Genomic DNA, 24,315 nt, shown 5'->3' with positions numbered 1-24,315 from the left:
CCAACTGGAAAACATATTTGCTGAATAAAATTTGTTGGATTATTCTTGATAAAACCCCTGTATTTCATGCAGTTTTAAAAGCTCTCTTTTTAAGTGATTTACAAGGCAGACTTGTAACTTCCCTTAAACTTGCTTTAACTTACAGGCAGGTTTGTCCTTTTGCGTTAGTAAAATTTGACAGAAGATTTTCAGATGGGAAGATGGAGTTCAAAGTTAAAAAATGTATTAGCCTCATTTTATATGTCAATTATGAATGTTCAATTTAACAGGAAAGCTTTGTACTAATAATTGTGATAATTGAGCCCAGTTAGGCACAGACAAGAGAACACTATTTCATTTTGGAGTACTTATTTTTAATAACCTTATACATCCCTTAAAACTCTTTTTATATCTGTACACATACACAATACAGATCACCTGAAAATGTGACCAAATATTTGGTATCCAGAAAGGAGATATTTAATTTTAAAAGTATGTTTAAACAGGTAGTTATGGTATTCCTGCACCCAACTCCTCAGTCTTGGAGTTACTATGACTTCCAATTTGCCCATGTTTGTTTCTATTCATTTTTTTCTGTCCCTTGTATGGTTCTTTAGTCTGGATGTAGTTTGTTCTCCTTTTTTGTTTTTTCTTGATGCCTGAATTTGGCAGAGTTTATTGTCTTTTCAAAGCTTGACTCTGGTTCCTGGAATTCTTTGCCAGAACTGCCACAAAGTACAGAAATGAAGGCTTATCAGCCTTTCTCCATAGGAGCATAGAGGTGTATTTTCTGTTGAAAATCTCCCATTAATTTGGTGTTATAATGGACCTACACTTACAAGCAGCATAAAAGGAGGTTGATTTATTAGTTGCAGTAAATTTAAAAGGCTTCCAGATACCTCCCCCTTGCTTCTGCAGTATGAGTGGGGGTTTAAAATTTTTTTTTAAGTTTTCAAATGTAGCTGAAGCATGGGACAGACCCTGACTTACCAGGTTTACATATGCCACTGTTTTCATCAACTTTAAATTGTCTTTTAAATAAAGACTTCATAAAATAGTAGAAGCAGAGTTTTCATGATTTGCAGGAAGTCCATATATTCATACTTAATTTAGCTGGGCTACTTTATTATTTCAAAGGTTGAGTTGATCTAAAACAGTTTAGCTTGGCAAAACTGCTAGAACCTCATATTTTAAGTAAATGTACTGAAAACTGGAAAGTTCTAGAGAAATGATTCTATGCAGCATTCCTTGGCTGTGAAGGACAGAGCAGGGAGAAGGAGGGAAATCTAAAATTATACATAAAAGCACGTTCAAGCTGTCATCATATCCTTGACATTAGGAATATGATCTGTATTGTAGATTGGCAGTAATGCCTAATGATTTTGCATCCAAAACTAGATGACATTGTTCCCTCCCCACTGATAGGTGCACAATGTTTTTTTGTGGTTTCTATTAATGATGTATTTCCCTTCCAATCAATTACCTTTCAATTACATTATGTCCTTTCAGTAGCATTAAAGGATTATGGGCTGAGAAAATAAAACCTAATTTGGTTTGAAAGTGTAAGTCTGGAAAAGGGAGTTAATTTCTAAAAAAACCCACTCCAATATTCATCTACTGATGACCATTCAAGAAACAAGAAACGCTGACACTATTGCCAATATTTTGTCTTTTATGACTCCTAAAAACAAGGCCTTTGGACCAGGTACTTTCAAGCATCAATTTAGTCTTCAACAGCATCTGCTCCATCATCTGTGGTGCTGATTTTATTGTAAAATGTTGTCCACAACAACAGTCAAGTTGCTACTCGAGTACAAGGAAATATCTTTTAATATTTAGCTCCAATGAGCAACACTGATTTGGTTCTATTTTACTTGCTGAAAGGTTTTGTGTTTGGCCTCTATGGAAAGTAAGGGTAAGCTAAAGCTTTTTCAGTCTAGGTTTATTTAAAAATAATATTGGTCATATGATGTTATCAGCAAGAAGAGAATCAGCATAGCTGCTACTAAGACAAAAATGTATCTAGACTTGAGGTTTCAGCAGTTGGTAAGGTTATTTTAAGATGCACTCACCATTTGAAGATGTTCCATTAATACTTAAGATTAGCATATTTCTTAAATGGCAGCAAATTTGATAGAAACATTTAGATTATGCTGGATGGGATATTTCCAGAAGTCAGTTTCAGTGAAGCTTGGCTATAATCCTCCTCAGTTTTATGTTTTTCAAATGACATGATAGTGTCTTCTCTAAAAACATTTATCTGGTTGAAAATAAAGTGGAAGAAAAGATTGCATGATAAACCAGTGTGTCATTCACTGAATTCACTGTTAGCTCAGAATTGATGTGGGGAAAATGCATTTACAGAAGTTTTAACATGATACCTATATTTACACTGCAAAACAGCATAAAAGCTTTGTGTGGAACTGAGCATAAGCATGGTGAGCTGTCAGCTGAATCAGGTCATTAGGAAACTCCTCATTTCTCATTTTCTCTGTCCACTTGATTTTCTTCTAGTTCTGATTTTTGTAATTTGTACTGTATTTCATAATAAGGGAAAAACCATCCCAACCTCATGTTTCAGGGGGACAGTGATGTCCATGATATCTTAATTAAATCACAAATTGCTGACAGTGTATTGATTATTTATCTTTTAGCTGCAGCCTGCATTGACACTGTTGGGCTATCTGTGCTCTGGCCTCTCCAGGGTTTGCCACCAGTCAAAGGGAAGCAAGAATTCAAACAGCTGGTGTGGTCTAAAGATGAGAACTCTTCACAGAAGTTATGCACTCAGGATTTTTTAGGTTTGCTGATGTGATTTGAAGGTGCCTTCCTCAGGTATCCAAGCTATGAGTGGCATCCTGTAAAGACCTGGGAGGTTGGCAAGGCCTGTTGGAGTTGAAAACACAACTCTCAACAACAACTTCCTTTAGGAAGCAGTTCAGGACTTGCCTGAAGTTTGTGATCTTCTCCACGGGCTGTATGTGGATCCAACGGGCAAGCAGGAGTGGGGAGCACTAAGATTTCTCCTTGCAAAAGTCTTGATGAGCTGTGCTTGAAAAGTACCTGACTCAGCACCTCACTCCATGCTATTGATAGTCAGAACATCAAGTCCCTTTCTGGGAATAAGGAAGAAGATTTTGACCTACTTTAATGGAAGTGTAGCACTTGAAATATTCTCTTCAGCCACAGGACTGAAAACAGTGTCCTACTTCCTGCACATGAGTCCAAACCCCCTCTTCTGTTATCTTTGCAAATCTGTTTTCTTTCTCAAAGCAATAACCAGTGGGCACCAAGTGAAACTGCTGTGTGAAGGTGTAGAAAGCATTTCTTCATACAGCAGGTGAGTTATGAAGCTCCACTGCAGGATATCGTAGGTTACTCAAGTTTCACAGAGGTTGAAAAAGTGAGTTGTTTTGTGGAAGAAAAATCTACTGGGTTTGCTGAAACAATTCTGATTTATGGAGCTCTTGAATGGCAAATTGTTGGTGGCAGAGAGAGGTTCTGAATTACTAGTCTTGCCCTTTTGTCATCTTCTTTTTCTCACCATTCTTTTCCTCAATCTAGCAGCAGGGAAAAAACTCCCACTATTTAGTAAGATGGACCATTGGTCTGAACCCATCACAAGTTTTCTTGCACCCTTGGTTGTGGAAGGCTTCTATCTTCCTTGCCCAAACTTGGTAGAACTTAGGAGAGTCCTTCAGTTCTTTGAGGCTTTTGGCCTCATTGTTAGAGTCAGAAATTAGAGCTGCACTGCCCACCTGTAGTGCACAGTCCATAACCCAGCACAAAAATGTCCACAGCCTCAGCTATGTGCTGCTGTGCATTTCTCTTATCTCCCCATTAGGCTTGGCAGTGCAATAAATAGTGCTTTTACCAACTTTAAATATCCATTTTAAAGGTGTTGCAAAAAAATATTAATTTTAGAGATCATTGTTCAGGGTTTTTTTGGGTTTTTTTTTTCTAGCTCAGAATGGCTTAAGTATTCAAAGAAAGAGGAGCAGGATATAAAAAAATAAAAAGTAGCTCCCCGTACTTGCAGTAATGCACAACATGGGATTGATTCATGTAACACATCTGTGATCAGATCCCTACAAGTGGTGTGACGTGTGATTAAAGATACAGGAGATCAGAACAAGGAGTAGCCAGCTGTGCTTAGAGTCCTTGTGGCAGCAATTTCCCCTGCAGTTGTTTCCTTACGTGTGAAAGGATGATAATACTCATCTGTCTGAGGCTTAACTCAATACAGTTTTTATAGCAAGGTGAAAAGTCTATATATAGTTTAATAAAACCCCCAACAAGCTATTACAGAACAGTGTTACTTAGTATTTAATAATTTGCCTATTCAAGCAACTGTCTGTATTAAGGAATAATTGAAACATATTTACAGAGCAAATTTGAAAGAAAAATAATAACATTATCAAGCCAAAAAGCTACAGCACATAATTATTATATACTTACTTCATGATTCAGCAGCTGAGCTGTTTTTGTGCATGTAAATGATTTTTACTTAATGGATTATTGCAGCAGCTGTGAGTGAGCAGCACAGGACTCTCCAAAGGGCGTACCTTGAGGACACTGCAGCAGCAATATTTTGCTGTGTCACGAGATTTTATCATGCGTAAAGGACAGATTCCTTCAGACTCGGGAGTTTTCAAATGGAAACCACAGTTACATTGCTGCTGCCAGCGTGTACAGCAGTGCAGAATGTTCTTAGAAACAAACTGGTTCTGTTAGTGCAGGGTGTTTTGTCTGTATATTTAAATATTGCCTCATGAAGTGTCTAACTTATAACAGCAGTTATATAAACTACATCAAGAAAATGAAGAAAGTTATGTCTACTTACAAGAATTTTATGAGTGGTATCTTTTATTTCTTATTTTTGAAGCAGGAGCAGTAAAAATATAAGTGGATTTTAGTTTGGTGTTACAGTGCTCTGTATTTGTCAAGTCCTATTACTAAACAAATAGTAAAAATACTCTGTTGATTTTATTGCTTTAGTAATACAGTTACCAGAACCACTTTACTACACTTCCCCAAGATTTCCAGCATGTTTGAGAGTTAGTACATAGAAGTAATTTCTCAGGTTTGGACTGCATCCCAGTACATTATGGAAGTGATCTTTCTACACAGTCAGAGATTTGGGTACTAGATAAGGCAGGTATAGTTTCACTAGGATGAGATTTATCTCCAGAAAAAAAAAATTAAAAATGTAATTAACAATAAATTGCATTAAACTGAGGATCTGCCCTAAAATAAGGGCACTGATGCAAATATTAACTAACAGATATTAACTAACAGGCATATACAAATAAAAGGGGGTGAAGTGTCATTTCTTGAACAGTTTATCAGTCTGGGGATGGTCTCAATTACAACTCTCTGTCTGTGCCAAGCATTCTTTATACCCCAAATGTGTAAAATCTACATGATGTGTCTGTAGGCTGTGCAATACACTGTTATGTTGACTTGTGGTTTTTTTTGAAGAACATCATCTTTCTACTGCACTGATAAAGTCGAGGGAAGAATGGAGAAATATCTGGCAAACTTTGGCATTTTCTGATGGAGCCTTTAATGTCAGTCCAAGAGCTAATAGAGCTACAGAGAGAGGTGAAGATGCATAGAATGAAGCTGGTAGAACTGTTTGCTTTGGCCTTCCCTCAAATATCTACGTGATAACAGAAAACTTTTTGCTGAACTTGAGAGTCAAATAAATGAAAACAAACATTCCTACTTAAAGGAACCTCATCCCCAGCCTAAGTGTAACATTCTGGTTTATTGAAATGTAATCTCTCCAGTTATTAAAATATAACACTAATACAAAATGTTGGGGTTTGCCAAGATGCTGTTTGATGTCTGTACTACCAAAACCATATTGCTTTTTCCACTACCATTGGCAGTGGAGGAGACACCAGTTGAGCACCCATGAACACAGCACCTTTCAACTCTGATCCACAGAAGAAGGTTTAACAAATTCTGTGGAGGTTTGCTGTATGAACTTTTTATTTCTGGCCTGAATTCAGAGTTCTGTCCCTGAGTTTAGTGGTGATGTGATGAGCCACAGTTAAGCCAGTGAATTCGTGAGTGGAAGAAGAAAGGTAGTCTATAAATTGTCTGGGATTTTACTTGAGATGACATGATGTGGAAGTTTCTGTCCTTTCTAGTCAAATGTAAAGGAACTTGTACTTTGAATAATGTACCTCCTTTAGGTTCTTCAGGTGGTAGGAAGGATCTGAGCCTGAAAAGGACTCAGATCACCTTCTTTGGATCTGCGGTTTAAATGGGAGAGCAGTTATTCTTGAAAGCTACCCTGCTGGCTATGTATCTGTACCTTTACAATAAAAGTAACTCCTTCCTGCATCAGAGAGTATTTAGAAGCTGAAATGTATCTTAGGCTGTTGACTGTGCTGTATTTTTAATATTGAGGATATTACTTTCTGGAGCTCTGAATGCAACACTTCTTAAAAGCCATGTGTGTGTGCTTACTTTTTAGAGGGGCAAAGAAAAACATGTGTGTTTATGCCTATACTGAAGTTTTTCAGTCCTGTTAATCTCTGTATCCATGCTGCAAACAGCTTTACAAAATATGGTGTTTAGGCTGAATTGCTTTATATTTTAATTTAAATCCTTGTATGCTGTGATGGTAGATCCTACAATTATTTTGTATATTAATTTTCACTTGGAGCTCAATCTCTTGTCCGAGGTGTCCAATTGCATGTTTCAGTTATGGTTTGTATCCCCATGCCTTCCTAAATCCTAGAATGTCTCCAATTCTGAAGTACTTTCCTTGTGAAGTCAACATGCAGCCATTCTTGCATGTTTGTCTAGCCCTGTTCCTTTTAAAGTAAGTTGTGCATCAGGTATTTTTGTTTCCATTTATGTCTGATATTTTGGTGCCCTTTCTTCCTCCACATATCAGAATCCACTTGCATCATCTCAGCTGATTTTACCAACATCCTCATTACTTATGCTCCTTCACACACTAAATTAGCATTGAATTATGTGTTGCATGAATTTACTTGACAGATAAAAGGAAGAACATTTCTTCTGTCTTGAATGAGGAAATGAGTGCAGTTAAAGCATTGAGAAGGCCTGCCATCTGCAAAGAGGGACAGTATCTGTTTCCATTGAAAAAATGAAAAACAATGCAGTGTGCATTGCCCTGTCAGAGCACTTGCATCCTTTATCCAAGGTGCAAAAGAAGGACTCCCAAGTATTCCTCAGTTGTTCAAACACAGACTTCATTTATTAAACTGGCACAAGCAAAAAAACATTGGTACAAAAAAATGGCATATTTGAAGGTACATGTGAGCAAACACACAGAAACAATTCTCTGATGATTCAGCTTCTCCTTAGGTCCTTATCTGAGAATGCAGAGCTGCGTGTCCCCTGGTCATTACTTCTCTGTGTGTTTGTTATATTTTATATGCCTTTTCATCTGTGTGCTTCAATGAGGCAGAATGCCTGCTCTGAGTAAGCACTTTGGATTCCATCTCCAAACTCTGCTTTAATCAATATTGTTTGCAGTGACAGAGTGCTGTGTAGAGTCTCCTTTCCTTGTCTAACCTCAGACGGGAAATACAACAGATGGGTTTCACCGTGCGTTTTTGGCAAGGAGTAGCATGAAAATAGAAATAAACCTTATTACATATGTGCTTCTCAGCACGATGCTTGTAATCTGCAATAAATATCGCTAAAAAAGTGCAAACTTATTGCCAGTTAACCATTAATCAGGGGGAAGAAGTTTAATAGAATGAACTTGAGAGCAAATGCATCTTAACCTTTACATTAAAAACTGGTGGTAGGGTGGTTTTTTTCATGGTCTCAGATGAGATGACAATGTAACTCACTGTGCTGTCATGAGCAGAAAGAAGATGCAGTGATGTGTTTTTCCAGAAACACCAAATCCATTGTTGTGTGAGCAATATAACAAATATATAAAAATGTAACAGACTAAAGGAAGGAACATAATTAGAAGAAAAAACTGCATCTCTCCTATTTTGTTTTCAAAAGTACCTATTTCCACAAATTACCAACTAACATATTAAATTACCTGAAATCTACTGTTACATGTAAATCACCTAGGTTTGGTAGATACTCAATATTTTCAAGAAAACTAGCATGCTTTCTGAGCTCTATATGATCCATCTTTTGTCAAGACATTTGAGGTAACACAAAGCAGTTAAATCTGTAAAATACTTCCAGCTGGAATGGAGATGATAGAGGTTATCTTTGGTTTCCAGTGTGGGATAAGAGTCCTGGGTACCTCAGTATCCTAGCTGTGCATCCTGCCCATGTTCAGTGATGCAGCTGCCCTGGAGGCTTTTTGGAGGTCATAGATGAGGATGTGTGTTTATCCAGGACTATCAGCAAGATTTGATTTTAATAATGATTCATCCAGCCTGTTGTGCAGCTCAGTTCTTAGACTGGTTTCTGTGTGTTAGTACACTAAGTTAGTTATTTTTTTAAAATCCTATCAGCTAGGATAAATAAAAGCTTAAAATATTTTTAAATTTAGAGATTAATGTTGGTTTGACTTCTTTGGATATGGCTAGATTTCTGGACTCTCTGTGAGATGCTGTGTTCTGTAGGATAATTCACTGTGGTTCTTTCTACTCTGAACTGGACAGTATTTTCCTAACAGAGATTTCTTCTTCACCTTCTTCAAATCTCTCCTCCAAGGAGACACTAATCTCAGTGCCACCTATAGCAGGTCATGAAATTCAAAACCTTTCATGCTTTTCCATCATACATAGTAGGTTATATGAATTTTGGTGGTGATCCTGGTAATTCTGTATTCCCCAATGGCCAATGCAGCCTTCTCTGACCCACCACAGACTCGTCAGTCATCTCAACTCTTCCCTGAAAAAAAAGTAAAATGCTCTCTTTAACTGAAGACTCTGAAGAAAAAATTGATGTCAGCTGTTCATCCTTCCTGTTCAATGCTTCCATCATTTCACTGATGTCAATTGTGTGCTTCTAAAAGCAGTGAAAAACAGTCAAGATTCAACTGCAGCAATTGATGTAATCCAAGCAAATCAACCTTTTACTTCTTCCTGTCAGTTCTATTTAATAGTGGATTTTACATACATATGCAACACCTTCAATTATATATTTTGATACTGGTTGGTTGAGTAACATCAAAAGAAATGTATCTGTTCAAATCCAGAGTAAATCAATAAAAGTGTAGAAGTGTAAGAAAACAGAATTTAACATGTTTTCCGCACATGTGGGATTTCACAGGCCTCAGTAACTCAGATTTCTGGTTTTCCTGAGTGTCTGAAACCCTAAAGCATTTGTGACAAATTTGGCTTCCAGAGAACAGGTTGAATTACACTCTCTGCCTCATCTCCCATCATGTCTGAGGTGAGGTTCCTTTACAGCCACACCTCTCTGCTCCTGTACAGGCTTCCATGACCAGGACAGAGGAGAACTTAAAATATCATTAATAAATTTAATGCCATCTCTGTTTGCTTTAACTTTTCTAATTCAGCAGTAGTGTTTTGTGCAAGTAGTAGGTAATGTGGGACTGTTTTTACTCTTTGGCTTTAATCAGACCAGAACATTTTTGCTAAATGAGTTTCGTTTTTCTTTTTAATCAGTGAGTTTCTTCATGTTATTCTGTTGACAGTCAGTCCCTTGAAGACAATGTTTTGGCATGGCTAGATCACAATGAGCCATAGCAAGTTGGTTTACATATTTTATTGAGACCACAGATGTTATCTTAAAAACCCACGCTCTGCATTCTTACTCTTTTTTGACATACAGTTCTCTCCCCGCTCCTTTTTTAATTTTTTAAAGTGCTTCAACTGCTCTAAACAAAATTTTAAGCCGATATTTCCATCATAACAATATCTGGCTAACTAATAAAAAATCACAAATCAGCATATTAAACATCAAATATTTTCAGGTAACATCCCTATTGCCTCATGCTATGTCTATTTGCTCTTGTTCCCCCATCCCTTTTGGTTGACTCTTCAAATACAGAAAATCTACTCCTCTGTATCCTTGTGAAATCCCATTTCTGCACAACATTACATGCTCTAGTGAGCCATTTAACGTAGACTTCAGTTGTTTTTGTTTATTGATGCTGGAAATTTTAGGTATTTCCCTCTTCCTCACCCCAAAAGCCCAGTGGATGAAAAGGACAGTCTGATCTTTTCAGATACAGTCACTTGTTGAGAATGAGTTTACCCTTTTGGTGATGGGGTTTGGGGGAAATGTTAGATTCAAAATATACTGTACTCAGCAAAGGGAGCAACTGAACAAATTTAAGATGAGAACTTGACTAAAACTAGTTTGAGGAAAATGAGTGGGATAGCTTAACTTCTGACATTTTTAGTATCTCTTGATTTATCTGTTGCTGTATAATCAAATGACATGTCTTAAATATTCTGATATGACAATTTTTTTCTTTTCTAATTGCACCTATTGCACCTTTCTGAAAAAGAAAAGACTTAAGTCCAGTCTTTCTAGACAATTCAGAAATTATTTAGGCACAATACTCATAAAACTTCACAATAGAAATAAAAATCCATTTTTGTATATTAATGTTATCCTGTAATCACTTACAGTAACACTGTTACTGTTTATGGATATTTGAAGTATTTATAGTAGGAAGTATGTTAGTGCTGGATATAAGAGCTTGGATAAGGTACTTACCAAGGCACTGTGGATATCAGTCTGGGAAGACCTTGGTGCTATAAGGTGCTCTGCAGACATTTTGCAAAAAAAAAAAGGAAATAATTTCAATGATGAATAATTATTATTCTTGCATCATCATCATCATCATCCTTGTTATTAAAAAATTCTTTACCTTTTTAATTTTGTGCATGCCTTATGTTAAATCTGGATTTTTTTTTATTACTCCTGCTTTCTTATTCTGGCATATTCAACACTTTATATGACTAAATGACTATTTAAATGGCTGTGTAGGGCAAGTAGTTCTGTATTCTCAGTGAAGTTTGCATGTTTGGAGACTGAATCAAGTTATGTGGAACTTCTCATGGAACTAAAATTTTCTATCAAGATTCTTCACTGGTGCAAAATATGAAATAATACTTCCTAGTGCTACCCAGAAAATTCTGGGTGCCCCAAACATGACAATGCTACAAAATGAAGAAATAACCTTGAAAATATTTGTTTGCTTTCTTACTTTGGTTTCACGTGTTTGGGTTATCGAAAGGATGAGGATGTTTGCTTAGTTGGTGTAGGGAATTTCTACTTCAAACAAGATGAAACTAGTTTCTCCTTAAATGGCTGTAGCTTTTCACCCATTTTTAAGTGCTGTCCATGCCAAGGACTGCTGTGGGGAACTCTGCTACCTTGTTAAATCACTCCCAGTTTTTTCATGTTTTAAATTTTGACTTTTCCTTCTGTGATTCAGTAAAAATCAATCTTGTTCAAATAATCTAAGTGTTGTAATTACCACGTAGGTTTTTAGGATGCAGTGGAAGCTGTTCTCCCTCATTTCAACTGTAGGTTCATCTGGGTGGTGGAGGAGAGATATGTGTCTGGAGCAGGGATTTACAGCCTGGATTAAGTTACACCACTTGTATTTTTCCATTATGTATTATTCAATACATTTCAGCAAAGAACTGGAATAGGATGTGTCAGAGTATCGTGGAGTTCAGCCCTCACTACAGGATCAGTTGCTGCTTTTGGGAGAATTACAGAGGTTTTGTCTTCACAGAAAGAAGCCTCAAGTACAGGCAAACACTCTGCTTTGAAGCCCTAGTATTGCCAGTACTTCTAAAAATGGTTAAGCCTATTTATTATGTTTTTTGGCAGAACCATTTTTTGAGCTTCTGAAGGGTATTAAAACTGTTCAAAAGAGGCATATAGGAACAGACAAAAATAGAAATAAATGTTAAGCTGTTGTTTCTGATTTAACAATCGAAACTGCTCTATTCTTGCTCCTGTTGCAAGAGGGCCTGTGAGAAGAGATCTCACTCTAGCAAGAATGTGGGCACAAAATGCAATGTGTGATGTTAGTGTGTATTTTACCTAGGTTTATACCTTCAGTTAGTGGGTTGTTGTCTGTATTTCAGACAGCTTTGAAAACAAACATATTCTTTTCACTGAAAAATAGGTTCATATCATCCAAATGTATTGTCATTCCAGATAGGCTAAATATGTTTTATTATCTGTGATCCAAAGAGCTTATGAAGGGATAGAGAAGTAAGAAAAAAGTTCATTTTCTTTTGTTAAGCAAGAGCTAATTAATAAGTATGTGTAAAACCTCCCAAAACCTTCCTCATGCATGCAGAGCAGCAATGAGAAGGTGGGCAAGGGAACTGAGGTGTGTTGGTCCCCTTGTGAGCAGGTGAGGAAGCTCAGGAGCATTTGCAATTGAGGCATTCATGCTTCAGATAGTTCAGGTTTTTTAATCAACTGGTAGTTTCTTTCCAAGTCAAAACAAGAGCTGAAACCTAAACAGTGTCAGCTCTGCGGTCAGTTCATTATGGGATTAAACAGATCTGAAATGTTATCTCAAGACTATTATTAACTGTTAATTGACATTTAATTCCAGTTAGTTTTAATATAAACACTTTTCTGTTAGGAGTTTGTCTTGCAGGACAAAGGGAAAAGCATATTTGTGTACACACACAGAGAGAGGCAGGTTTAGTGATGTCTGATCTAACACAGCATCAAGGGGAAACAGCTGTGATTTAATGAGCACCAAGCTGAATGAAGTTCTTAACTAGGTCTGCATTATTGATGTTCTTGGAAGGGTTTGAGAAAACTTCTCACCCGGCACATGGCTTCAGAGTTTAACCACTGAGGTAGGTGGTGCCAGGGAGAAGGGTTGTGTCTGCAAAACTCGAGAGCTGGGTCGTTCAGTTCTGGTTAATTGTGTAATTAAAACGCAGCGTTTTGTTGAACACACCTCACTCAGCAGAGACACAGAGAGAGGTCCTACAGCTGCCTGACACCTCTGCAGAAATCCCACCCTGCTGGACTTCTCAAGCCAAGGAGGATCCCCTTGGGAGAGGCAGCAGGTTCAGTGCCTCCAGGCAGCCCTGGACTGCTGTAAGGATACTGAGTGATTTAACAATATGTTTGATTGTTCTGGGGATAGGGAGACAGGTACAGGCAAAGACTCTGCTTTGACGCCTTGGTATTGGCAGTGCTTCTAAAAATGGTTAAACCTGCTTAAGCAGTAGTAGTTTTTGGCAGAACCGTTTCTTTCAGAGGTTCTGAAGGCTCTGGTGTGCCAAAGGCAGCTGTGTGGTGTGCAGGGCAGCTTCTTTCACCTCTCCAGAGGAGCCTTCACTCTTCATTTCTAAACCACCACAGTGTTTTGAAATTCAGACATTATCTCTTGTTCAAAAAAAAAAAAAAAAAAGCTTCAGCACAGCCCTCAGCACTTGTGTGTTTTATGGGATATTGCGGAGCTTACTGTGAATTAATTCAAGACTCATAAAAATTAGTATTTACCTCTACTAAGAATTATAGGCTTCTACCTTATGAGCTACCAGGAGTGAAGCAACAAGCTGAGGTTTGGGTTTTGGCGGCCTCTTGAAGGTCAGTGAGACCTTGGTGTTGGAGCAAAGCATCCACCAAGCCTGAGCGTGACTCCAACCACAGCGGATCCCGCAGTACGTGCCCAGCGCTGTCCAGGATCTGCAGCCAGGACACGTCACTCACGACCATCTGCTGAATAAGGATGTTGCAGAGTCCAGACACAGCCCTTGTGTAAGCAATGTAGGCTCAGCTTCATTCTGTGGATCTCAACTCTCAGCATAAAGATGGATGGAATGAGAACGGAGGAGTTGCTGCTGGAGAATTTGGCTAAGGAAATATTTCTTCCCTTAGAAATTCATCATCAGGTGTCATTCAAAAAGAGCTAATATTTTTCTAAAAGGTGTGGTGTTGCAGGAGAGGTTACCAGTAGATTATTGAGCTTGGCTTGCTTCATGTGGATTGCCTGGCATGAGTAGAGGGGCTGTGCTAATGGCTAAATTGGAAGGCATCCTAAATACAAAAAAGAATCAGGATATTTTATAGAAATAACTGAGATTACACTGAACATGGGGCTAATAGAAGTGGAATCAAATTCAAAATATAAAATCAAAGGTCATATCTTCTAAGTGAGTAATAGCAGAGTTTTGTCAAATAGAAACTTGCAAACAAGATTCTCATTATAGATAAATAGTACTTGGATGATCAGGGGATATGCTTTAGCAGCCCCTTGTGATATGCAGAAAAACAAGTGAAGAGAATATTCTGCTCTATCAGTATGAGTTAATCATTTCTGAACAGTTTAATGAGTAAGGTGAAGAGGCTGTAATCTCAGAGGGAGACATGAGGAATATATTCATCCTTAGATAGTGCATGGAGCCAAGAGGAAAACAACTGAAAGCCAATGGCTGTAGAAGAAAAAAATGGTACAAACAACTGCTGAATGAATTGAGGTTGAGTGTTGGAAGAGGATTCCTGATGGGCAGAGCACCTGAAGTCCACCACAGCTTTCCAAGGAGAGTGGTGGCAACAGCAAAAAAACACCCCAAAAAACCCACCAAAAAAAACCCCCAAAAAACCCAAAACTACAACAACAACAAAAAAAACCCCACAACCAAAGTCTACCAAAAAAACCCCACAAAACCCCCAAAACTACAAACCAACAACAACAAAAAAACCCAGAGATTTTCGTAATAAAGAAATTTAAGTTCATGAAAGAAATTATTTTACATAGCTCCTATAACATCCCAAGGGAAATCTTCTCAGACCTGTGCTTCTAAGGAATGTGTTATGCCAGTAGTGCTCTTAATGCTTTATTCAAACTATTTTCTTATCTGGGCAAAGTGTGGATGTTTTCAACTATACTCAAGGCAATCTGCTCTGGAAGAAAAAGCCTGTTGGGATAAATGTTGTGATACAATTACCTTGATAAGTAGGCTAAATGTGTAATAGTAAGGGAAGAACATATTTAAGTAATGCATAAAATATGTCACCACAAAAGAATGTACAAATATCCTTCAAAAGGAGCTCAGAAGTTCCAAAACAATACACCAGGGAAGAGAACTTACAAAAAAGTAGATCAGCTACAGATATTCATTTCTGGATGGTTTTCTTAATAGTTGCTGTTTTGAGAAAGCTGATAGATTCTTAAAAGCCAATTTTAGATTTTAATGCAGTATCAACTGTTTTCTTAAATTCCTTATGGTCTCAAAATTGCATCCATGAAACATCAGCTATGTTTACCAAAATATTTTCAAATTTAGATGAGGGTTACAACACAGGGAGATAGTTCAGAGAAAGAAGTGTGTATCTAGTGTTGACAGTTTTGCAAAATGATGTGAATATGCATTCAGAATTTTCACTGTAACTGAAAAAAATAGATTTTTACTCTTCCAAAAAGAAAACTCCACCCCAAACCCCAACCCTATCATTATAACACATTTTGACTTTAAAAATAGCATTTGTTCTAGTGGTTTAAAACAGAAAGTATCAAGGCTTTTTAGTGGAGCAATTTATTCTAATCACCATTGAAAACAAATTTGGAGAAAGGAACCCAACAGAGTTTTCTATCTTTTTGTTAAGTTTCTGTGCAAAAAACAGAACCTGTGGAACTGTGACTTTTAGGCCCTACAAGAGCACAAAGAGTAACAAGAAAAGCTTAATCAAGAAAAAGAATAACCTGAGTTCATTGTTGTATCATGGTAACTGCATAATAAGTGCTGTAAACTCAACAATTTAATAAGTTAGTACAATAAATGTGTAGATCACTGAGAATACAGAGAATGCCCAGCTCCCACCCCAAACCTGCCCATGGTGCTGCTTCCTGCATGATCTCCCTGCCCTCACCCTCCAGGGGCTGCTCTGGGAATGGCTGAAGGTAAAGCCACCACACTCACCTGGAGCTCCTCAGTGCAGCTCTGGGGCCTCAAATAAGAGGTTTGTGGATCTTCCACAGACTTGAAGTCCAGCAAGTCCATGGCTGTGAAGATGCTCAAAGGGCTGGAGCACCTCTGCTATGGAGATGGGCTGAGAGAGCACCTTCCAGAACCTAAAGTGGGTTACATGAGAGCTGGAGAGGGACTTTTCACAAGGGCATGGAGTGACAGGACAAGGGGGAATGGCTTCACGCTAGCAGAGGACAGGGTTGGATCAGATATAAGGAAGAAATTCTTCCCTGTGATGCTGGGGAAGCCCTGGAACAGGCTGTCCACAGAAGCTCTGTGTATTAGTTTGAAAACAAACCAGTGGGAGATCACAAGTCAGGATGAAAATTTAATAGGGAAACTAAAAAATAAGTGCAATAATACAAGGAAAAACATTGACAGAGTCAGATACAACCTGACACCCTGTTGGTCAGGGTGGTGGCAGCAGTCCAAGTGAAGTAGTTCAGTTGAAGCAGTGATCCTGTGAAGGTCTGGTCTCCTCCTGAAGGTCCAGTGGTAGCTCTTGTCCTCTGGGAACCCAGCAGACAGGGCTGACCTGGGCAGTTCCAAACCAGGTTATATCCAGGTGGGAATGCTTGGCTCCTCCCTCCTGGGTGGAGCATCTCACAATAGGATGAGATAATTCCATGAGTCATGCAGTTGGTTCTTGATGCTCATTGTCTGTTATCAGGGGTGAGTCACAGCAGGAGATAACAGCTAATGGCCCACAGCTGGTGGTAATAGAATACTAAATACATCTGTATTGTAACCTAGGACACTCTGGATGCCAAATCCCTGGAAGTGTTCAAGGCCAGGTTGGATGGGGCTTGGGGCAATCTGGGATAGTGGAAGGTGTCCCTGCCTACAGCAGAGGGCTGGAACTGGATGATCCTTAATGTCCCTCCCAACCCAAACCATTCTGTAATTCTATGATAACTGGATGTACAGGCAGGATAAATGCAAGTGTCTGAGAGGCAGCACTTCACAGCATGGTAGAGATTTAGCAGAAATGTTGGTACTTTTGGAGAACCAGTGGTCTATCAAGGCATCTGACAATGTGTGAGGTTCTTGCTTTGAGTCAGACTAGTAGTGCAGGAGTAGACAAATTTTAATTTGCTTTTAATTAACTTAAGATCTTCAATAATTCCACTTTCCAAGAAAAGAACAAGGCAACGTAGTCTTGAAGTACTTCATGAAATGATTATTGAACTCGGTCAGACCATCAAGTGCCCTCTAGCCCAATGTCCTGTATGAAACAGAAAGCAAAACCAGGCCAACTATGTATGGTATTTCTAATACTTCCAGCCTTCAGGTATTTTCAGAGTATGGACTTCCAACCTGACACAGCTTCTGTGTTACACTCAGTGATATACAGATTTTTTTTTTCTATTTTTTATTTTCTCCTGGAAGCCAGGGTGGTGCTCCCTTTGACTCCTGTGGACTTAGGTCCCTGCACTTGTCTGGGAAGGAGGAAGGTGGATTAGAAGAAAATGTACCAGGATTGAGTGACTGGTACCAGATAAAAAAGTAATAATGGGCATTTTTGACCACTGGAATGGCTTGCAGATGTTTAGCATAGAAATGCTGTCATTTGGGTGATAAGATTAAGACGCCATGGTATGTTTGATTATAATACTTAACATTCCACATTTTAGAATAGACTAGGTATACATATCTGCATGTATGCAGTCAATATCAGGGATAAATTAGTGTAATTATAGCTCATAGTTTGTCTTGGTGCAGCTATTTTTGAAAGTTAAATAATTGCTGGTAGAAGGGAGTGGTAATTTATGGCAAGAGAAAACGCTCTCGCCTCATCTTATACGGAGGGTGGTGGGTGTAATTCTGAAACTGGTCCTGTTTGCTGCTTCTCTAAAATATGCACTGCTGCTATCTGTAGGCACGTTTTGGGGACTGAAAAGATTCACAGCCATGTGGGTATCTTCTTAGTAAATGAAATGATCACCATGCAGAATGCTTGTAAAATATTTAGATAAATGGTTGTCTGTAAGTGGGGATATGTGGGTATGTTTTCTAAATGAAGTTATTTAATTTTCAAAGAAAATAATATAATAAATTTCTGGTTGCTAATAATACGCCAGAGAATAGATTTTTTTTTTTTTTAACTGATCTAGGTTGCCACAGTTAGGGAAGGCAGCAGCTTATTTAAGTAGTAAGCTGTTTTTAAAGAACCATATCAGTTTATTAACTTAACGATATTCAACAAATAGTTAGATTGAAATGTGGATATTGTCTTTGAGAAGATGAATGGCCTGAGAAGGAGCTGATGGGATTATAATTTCAAGTATGTTCCTGTTTACGTGCTTAATGTATTATTAAATGTCATTTGTTTAAGAAAGAATTAAGTTAATAACGGATCCAGTATAAACAAATATTGTTTTTGTATCACTTACTCTCTATTTGATTTTTGTTTCATGACAGCAGTTCAGAATTAAGATTCCATTATTTATTAGCTAGAAAAAAAGGATGGGAAACACTACAGGTCATGTGTTTAGCTAGGAAATCCGTGGAAGCTGAGGAAGTAGCTGAACATTATGGATGTAAAATACTCAAAGTATGAAAGTGCACTTCCAGGAAATGCTGGGTATTTTCCTATAAAATAAATATTTGGAAGATCTGACAAGATATCAGTCGTGTGAAGAATCCCAGAAAGCACCACATATCTGGCATTATAGAGGATTAAACCTAATTTTAGGACAGCTTTCTAATATGCTTGGTATGGCACAGTTAGTCTGGAGAGACCAAGTACTAAGCAGTTTCAGGAACTAATAATTGTAAACTTTAATAAACAGGATCTCAGTATTTTCAATTCTTCATTTAGGACATGATTCAAAGTTGTGTAGGAATAACCCAACACAGGCAGTGGACACTTAGGATGTGCCTAAGTGTGTTCTTTGCCCTAAGAGGTGCTCCTTCTCCCTCCCTGAGGAAGGAAGTACTTCTCCAACACCTTTACAGGAGGTTGGAAAAGCTCCTTCTTGCTGCATTTCTCTGCAGGGGAGAATATCCATGCAGGAAAACACTTTATCATGTGTAAAGCGTAAGACCTTCAAATTCAGTGGGATTCATTGTGTTCCTAAGTTCAAGCAAGTTCTTTAAACTTAATCAGCAGGCACAAAATTATGACAAGCAGAGTCAGTCTATCAGGTAAGACACTTGCTTTGTGTATTTAAGCACATTTGCTGTCATCATAAATGTACTAAAAGTCTTTGTGTACTGCAGGAAAAACTGCTGAAATCTGACTATTTAAGGAATTAATTTGGTGTAAATATTCCCCTATGGAGGTACTCTGTTTTTATTACTTTTAACACGAAAATCAGCATCCTATTTGAAGGAATGAATTAAAAACCAAGGAGAATTCTAGAAAGCAATTATTACGGATATGGTAGTGAATTCTCTAGCCACCAGTGTGGGTTGTTTTGTTTTTTTTTGGTTACTTTCGGCAGTGCTTTATAAAACATGTTTATAGACTATGTCAGCAATGTTCTTCCTCAGTTGCTGTTGCAAAGACTATTTTCATAGTTTATCACAAAATGCCAGATTTGCTCAGCATGTAATTTAATCTTATGCTTGGAAGCATCCACATTACTTGGTTATCACGGAATTATTCTTTAATAAAAATGTATGCTTTGTGATCTATATTTTATTAATTTGGTGAGTCAGTTTATCGATTGTTGCAGATGCCATGAATGTATAATTTGTCACAGTTATTGGTTGCCTGTCAGCAGTTCGTAGCGTCACAGTGTTCTTGGCTCTTGGGGCACCTTAGGAAAAAAAGCTCTCTTGATCAGCTAAAGAAAAGCTTTCTCCTGTAAATCATCATCAAGACTTGGGTTGAGATCGGGTTTATCACTTCACAGCATGTATTATCCTGCATCAGCCAAACTCTGTGAATATATTCATAGCGTGGCCTGTTCAGGCAAGGGCTTTGAGCAAATACAATTTAGTGATTTTAAACGCTGGGGGTGAAGGAGAAGGAGCACAGCATCAGAAATGGGAGGCACAGGCTTTGTCACTATTTAAGTTCGCTCTGAACTTTAGAATTTTTGGGGTCACCATACCGGAAAAACAGAAGAAAATTCTGAGGCATTTTTATCCCCCTCTTCTCCAGCAGATAGTTTTCTGCTCTAATAAAGAGCAATCATGGGTTTTGTTGATTGAAAAGTTTATTTTCAAGAAGGAATATTAATGAATTTGAATTTTAAAAAAGGCCATGTATTCTATACATTTTAGTCAAGCAGGTATACATATATATATATTTATACCCACAACTATTTGACTAGAGTATGAAACTTGGCTAAGAATTTCTCAGTGGTGATACAGAGTGGAGTGGATGCACACGCTGGAGCGGAGCTGTGCGGTCCAAACATCTGCTGGTTTCGTTTTGTTATTTTTAAAGGCTGGTTCTGCACGCTGGGAGCTTCTGAAGGCATGCTGAGCTGGTGTGCCATGTCAGCCCCAGCGCTGAGCAGGGCTGAGCTCACTGAGCTCAGCTTTTGCCTCGAAAAGCTAGAGTGGTTTATAGGTTTATATCCCCTCAGCTTTTGGGATTCTCTAAAATACTGTTCTCTGGTGGCTCACATGGATGTTCACATCCCTCGGTGGTGGTTTAGGCAAGGCTCCATCCTTGCACATGGAGCAGGACAAGTTCCCTGGGGGTTCCCCAAGTTTTTGGTCTGTGTCATTAATATACAGTGAGGGGCTACATGAAAATATCTGGAGAAAGGCCCTGCCCAAAATAAGGAGAGCAGAGGGGAGTTAAGAAGGGGGTGCGAGAGGGAGGGAGAGGGGAGAAATAGGGAAAAAACAAGAAAGAGAAAGGGTGGGGGAAAGACGCGGGGTGGGGAAGGAAAAACAGAGGCAAAGGGAGGAAAAGAACGAAGCGCGGGGGGCGGGCGAGGAGCGGGCCGGGCACAGCTCCCGCCCCCGCCGCTCCCGGCCGCCGCCGCCTAATGAGCTGCGCGCTGATTGGCCGGGCGCCGGCGGCGGGCTGCCGCCATTGGCTGCGGCCGCGGCGCTCTCCGCCCCCATTGGTCCGCCCGCCTGCCCCGTATTTGCAGCAGCGGCGGCGGCGGCGGTGGATTCCGGTGTGGAGCCGGCGGGATGCAAGGTGGGCGTGTGGGCGGATGGAGGATGGATGGGTGGGTGGATGGATGGAGGGCGGGATGGATGGATGGATGGATGGATGCGTGCTCGGTGCCCGGCGCCGTGGCCCCGTCCCTGCGCACCGTCCAGAGCCACAATGCTTGATTTCTTTAAAAAAACGCTTTATTTTAAGTCATTATTTTTGCGGCGCACCCCCGTTGGCCGCTGGGCGGGGGCTGCGCCAGCGCCGCGCCGGGGGCATTGCCGGCCGCGTCCTGCCCGCCGCTCGGGGATGCGGCTCTTTGTGCCGGGGCAGCGCGAGTTCCCGGGGCACAGCCGCCGGGAGAGCCAGGGGATGGGTGCCGGGAGGGTGGCGGTGGGTGCCCCGGGAGGGTGGCGGTGCCCGGGAGCGCGCAGCGGTGCGGAGCGGAGCGGAGCGGTGCGGAGTGCCCGCCGCCCGTCCGGCGCTGCGCTGCGCTGCGCTGCCTCAACTTGGCGAGCGCGGAGTTGGCGCTGCGGGTGCCTCCGGGTTGCACCGGGCTTTGCGTGTGCTCAATCGCGGAAAGTAGATGGGATTCGGCTGGGGGGTGTTGGCAGAGCCCGGCGGAAATCCCGGGATGCTTCCCATAACTTACTTCTGTATATTTGCCGAGTATTTGATAACTCCCTGTCGGTGAATTGGCAATCGATGTGGTTATGTGCGGCTGTCTGAACGTACGTTGGTTTGAGTTGAAAACAACAAATACGAAGTTAAATACTGTGCATTGTTGTCTTGCCTTGTAAATCTGTTACATGTTTCAGGGACAAATTTAGCTCCGTTATTTTGCAACATACCTCCTTTATTTTTCATGAGAGCTTTTACAATCAACTGTATTTATTACATTTCTTCTGTATATCTAACATCTTAGGAAAACCGCATCCACCTCTTTAACTTGTGAGTTCTCTGGTGGTTTTCATGACAAAAGTTATTTCTGATGGAGACGTGTTTTCAGATAGAAAGCTGCTGACAGATTTCGCAACTTTCCTCTGTGGCATTTTCTCTGCATAAGGCTGCAGTTAGCATTGGGGTCTGTGCTTTCTGTGCCTCTGGTAGTTAGCTAGGAATTGAAATACACTCTGAGCATCCCCAGCTGGAGAGGGGACTGGAAGCTGGAGTAGATTTCCATGACCATTTCTGTGACGTGTGAAAAGCGGAAATTTTGGGTAGAAATAACCAATTATGGCCACTCAGAAATCAGCACCTGAATGTTTTTTTTGAGTAAAATTGCCACTGAACCTTTATGATGCCTTATAGAGAATTTGGGTTAAAATCAGTGGTTGCTCGGGTGAAGTCAGTGTGATTTACACCTGCGTGTGTGATTAACCCCTTGCTGTGCATTGCAGAGGCAGAAGGATGCTGGTGGGGCCAGGTCTGTTGCTAGGCCGAAAAACTTTTTTTTTTTTTTGTGTTGCTAGCTTGAAGCTGTAAGAATCAATACAGGAGGATTTGTACTTTTACACGGAGAGATGGAAGAATTTCAGTCTGGCCCTACCAAGCAGGGGCAGCCCTGCTCCTCTGGGGTGGGAGAAGCGCCCAGAGGAGCAGCACTGCCCAGGTTTATGTGTTCTCATCTCCTGCCCATACACCCTTGGGTGCACAGACATCCTGACTGCTGACAGGGACTGTGACAGGGGGATCCTTGTTGGGAAAAATGGTGATGAATGGGAACGGCACCTGTTGCACCACCCGTGATTTGTCATCTCCCAGGGAAAAACTGTGCACCTGCAGTTCTGCGATCATCTTCCCAAATCATCTGAAATGGGACATACCTAGGGAGTTTAACTTGAATTTATCAGTGTTTTATAATGAACTGATTGTGATTACTTAAGTGGGTGAGAAATTCAGAGAGTTCTGTATAAATAATCATTATTACTATGATTAAATAAATGCTATTTATACGAGCGATCTGTGCTTTTAAAATGAAGCCAGCTACAGTTCAGCAACTGCTGTTTAAAAGTAGAAATACCCATGTGTACATTTCATGGCACTTTGATTTTGTTACATAATGGCATGCATAATTTTCATACATTATATAAACTTTTTTCAGAACATCCTGAGAAAACAGACAAAATAGGCTCTATGTCTGTTTGATACCTAGTGAGACTTTTTTAGCCCAAAAAGCAAATTCTGGTTTCTAATAGTGTGTAAACAAACTGCAGCCAGGCTGGCAGGCGTTGCCTGCTTGTGGCAGTAACAGAAATATGAAAGATGACGTGAGCACTGCAGAACTGAATTGCCCTCCACGCCTCCTGCTTGTTTTCTCACCCAGGCAGGTGAGGGAGAGCAGATGAAGGCTTTGCTTTCCCTTTGGCACAGTGCTGGATTGCTGCTCTGGTACCAGGCAGAGATCCTGTGACCCCACAGAGATGAAGAGAACCTTGCTGTTTCTGACTCTAAATGTTGCCAACTGTAGACTTAATATCTAAAGGAGATATATCTTTTCCAAGTAGAAATAGATAATAAACTCTTAGTGTGCTAGACATGGATTACTGGAGGTTTGGCATTAGTAACATGGGTAAATCATACATTAATTACAAAACAGTCTCTGAATTTCTTATTTTACCTACTTTTGGGTCTGAAACAATCAAAGTTTTATCCCGTGTTGTCTCGCTGTTTTTTATCTGGTTTTTGTTTGCTTTTTTCCTTTTATCATGACCTTGCTGGGTGGGGAGAGAACATTTCCTTGGTGAAATATGAACAATTTCTGAGTCTTCATGGTGGTTGTTTCTGTCTAATAGCGATGTGACTTATGGTAGCAGTTTTCCCTGATAGCAGCAATGTTTATTTCAAAAGTATAATTTTCATATTTAAACACATGCAGCGCTAGATTGGAAAACTTTTAATGACAATTGCATGGCATGTTTGTTTTGAAATGGTTATGTTGAATGACGGCAGAAAAAATTAATTTGTAGTTTCTAAAGATCTGTGATTTTTGTATCTGTTATTTAACAGAGCTGTAATGTTATCACTGAGCACTGCCAGTTGGGTATAAAGTGCAATGTGTAACATTTCCTGGTAGTAGAGTTGCTCTAAGTGGAGAAATAATTTAAGCGGTACAAGGGTTTTTATAGCCCTCTTGTCACAATTAACTGTTTTTATGAAATATGAATTTACACAACATCTGCCTTTCGAGGCTGGCACTCCCTTTGGAGCCTCCTCGCTTCCCAGAGCAGCAGCATCCTGCCTGGAGCCTCATGGCATGGCAGGATGGGCTGGAGCCTGCCTGCTGGACAGGAAACTGTGGCAGTGCAGAGAGTCACTTGGTGTGTGGTGTTGGGAAACTTGGGCAGGAAATGCTGCTGGTGGTTG

General features: G+C 39.8%; 1 protein-coding gene across 6 annotated transcripts in view; it reads left to right on the top strand.

Moving 5' to 3' along the window:
* Positions 1 to 24,315, top strand: part of CTBP1 (C-terminal binding protein 1) — a 236,159-nt gene that overhangs the window by 65,821 nt on the left and 146,023 nt on the right. Inside the window, exon 1 of one of the 6 annotated variants that reach the window (XM_085059585.1) lies at positions 20,862 to 20,991. The exons of 4 other annotated variants lie outside the window; for them this stretch is intronic. In XM_085059585.1, the coding sequence (XP_084915711.1) occupies positions 20,985 to 20,991 (7 nt within the window). In that variant the 5' untranslated portion in view covers positions 20,862 to 20,984. Of the gene's footprint in view, positions 1 to 20,861; positions 20,992 to 24,315 lie in introns of those variants that run through there. One more of the 6 variants, XM_085059584.1, reaches the window with a different exon arrangement.

This window comes from Lichenostomus cassidix, chromosome 4 (genome assembly GCF_008360975.1).
Source record: "Lichenostomus cassidix isolate B80296 chromosome 4, HeHo_3.0, whole genome shotgun sequence".
Classification (NCBI taxonomy): Eukaryota; Metazoa; Chordata; class Aves; order Passeriformes; family Meliphagidae; genus Lichenostomus; species Lichenostomus cassidix.
Note: the sequence above shows the minus strand (reverse complement) of the source record. Positions and strands in the feature narration are given on the sequence as shown.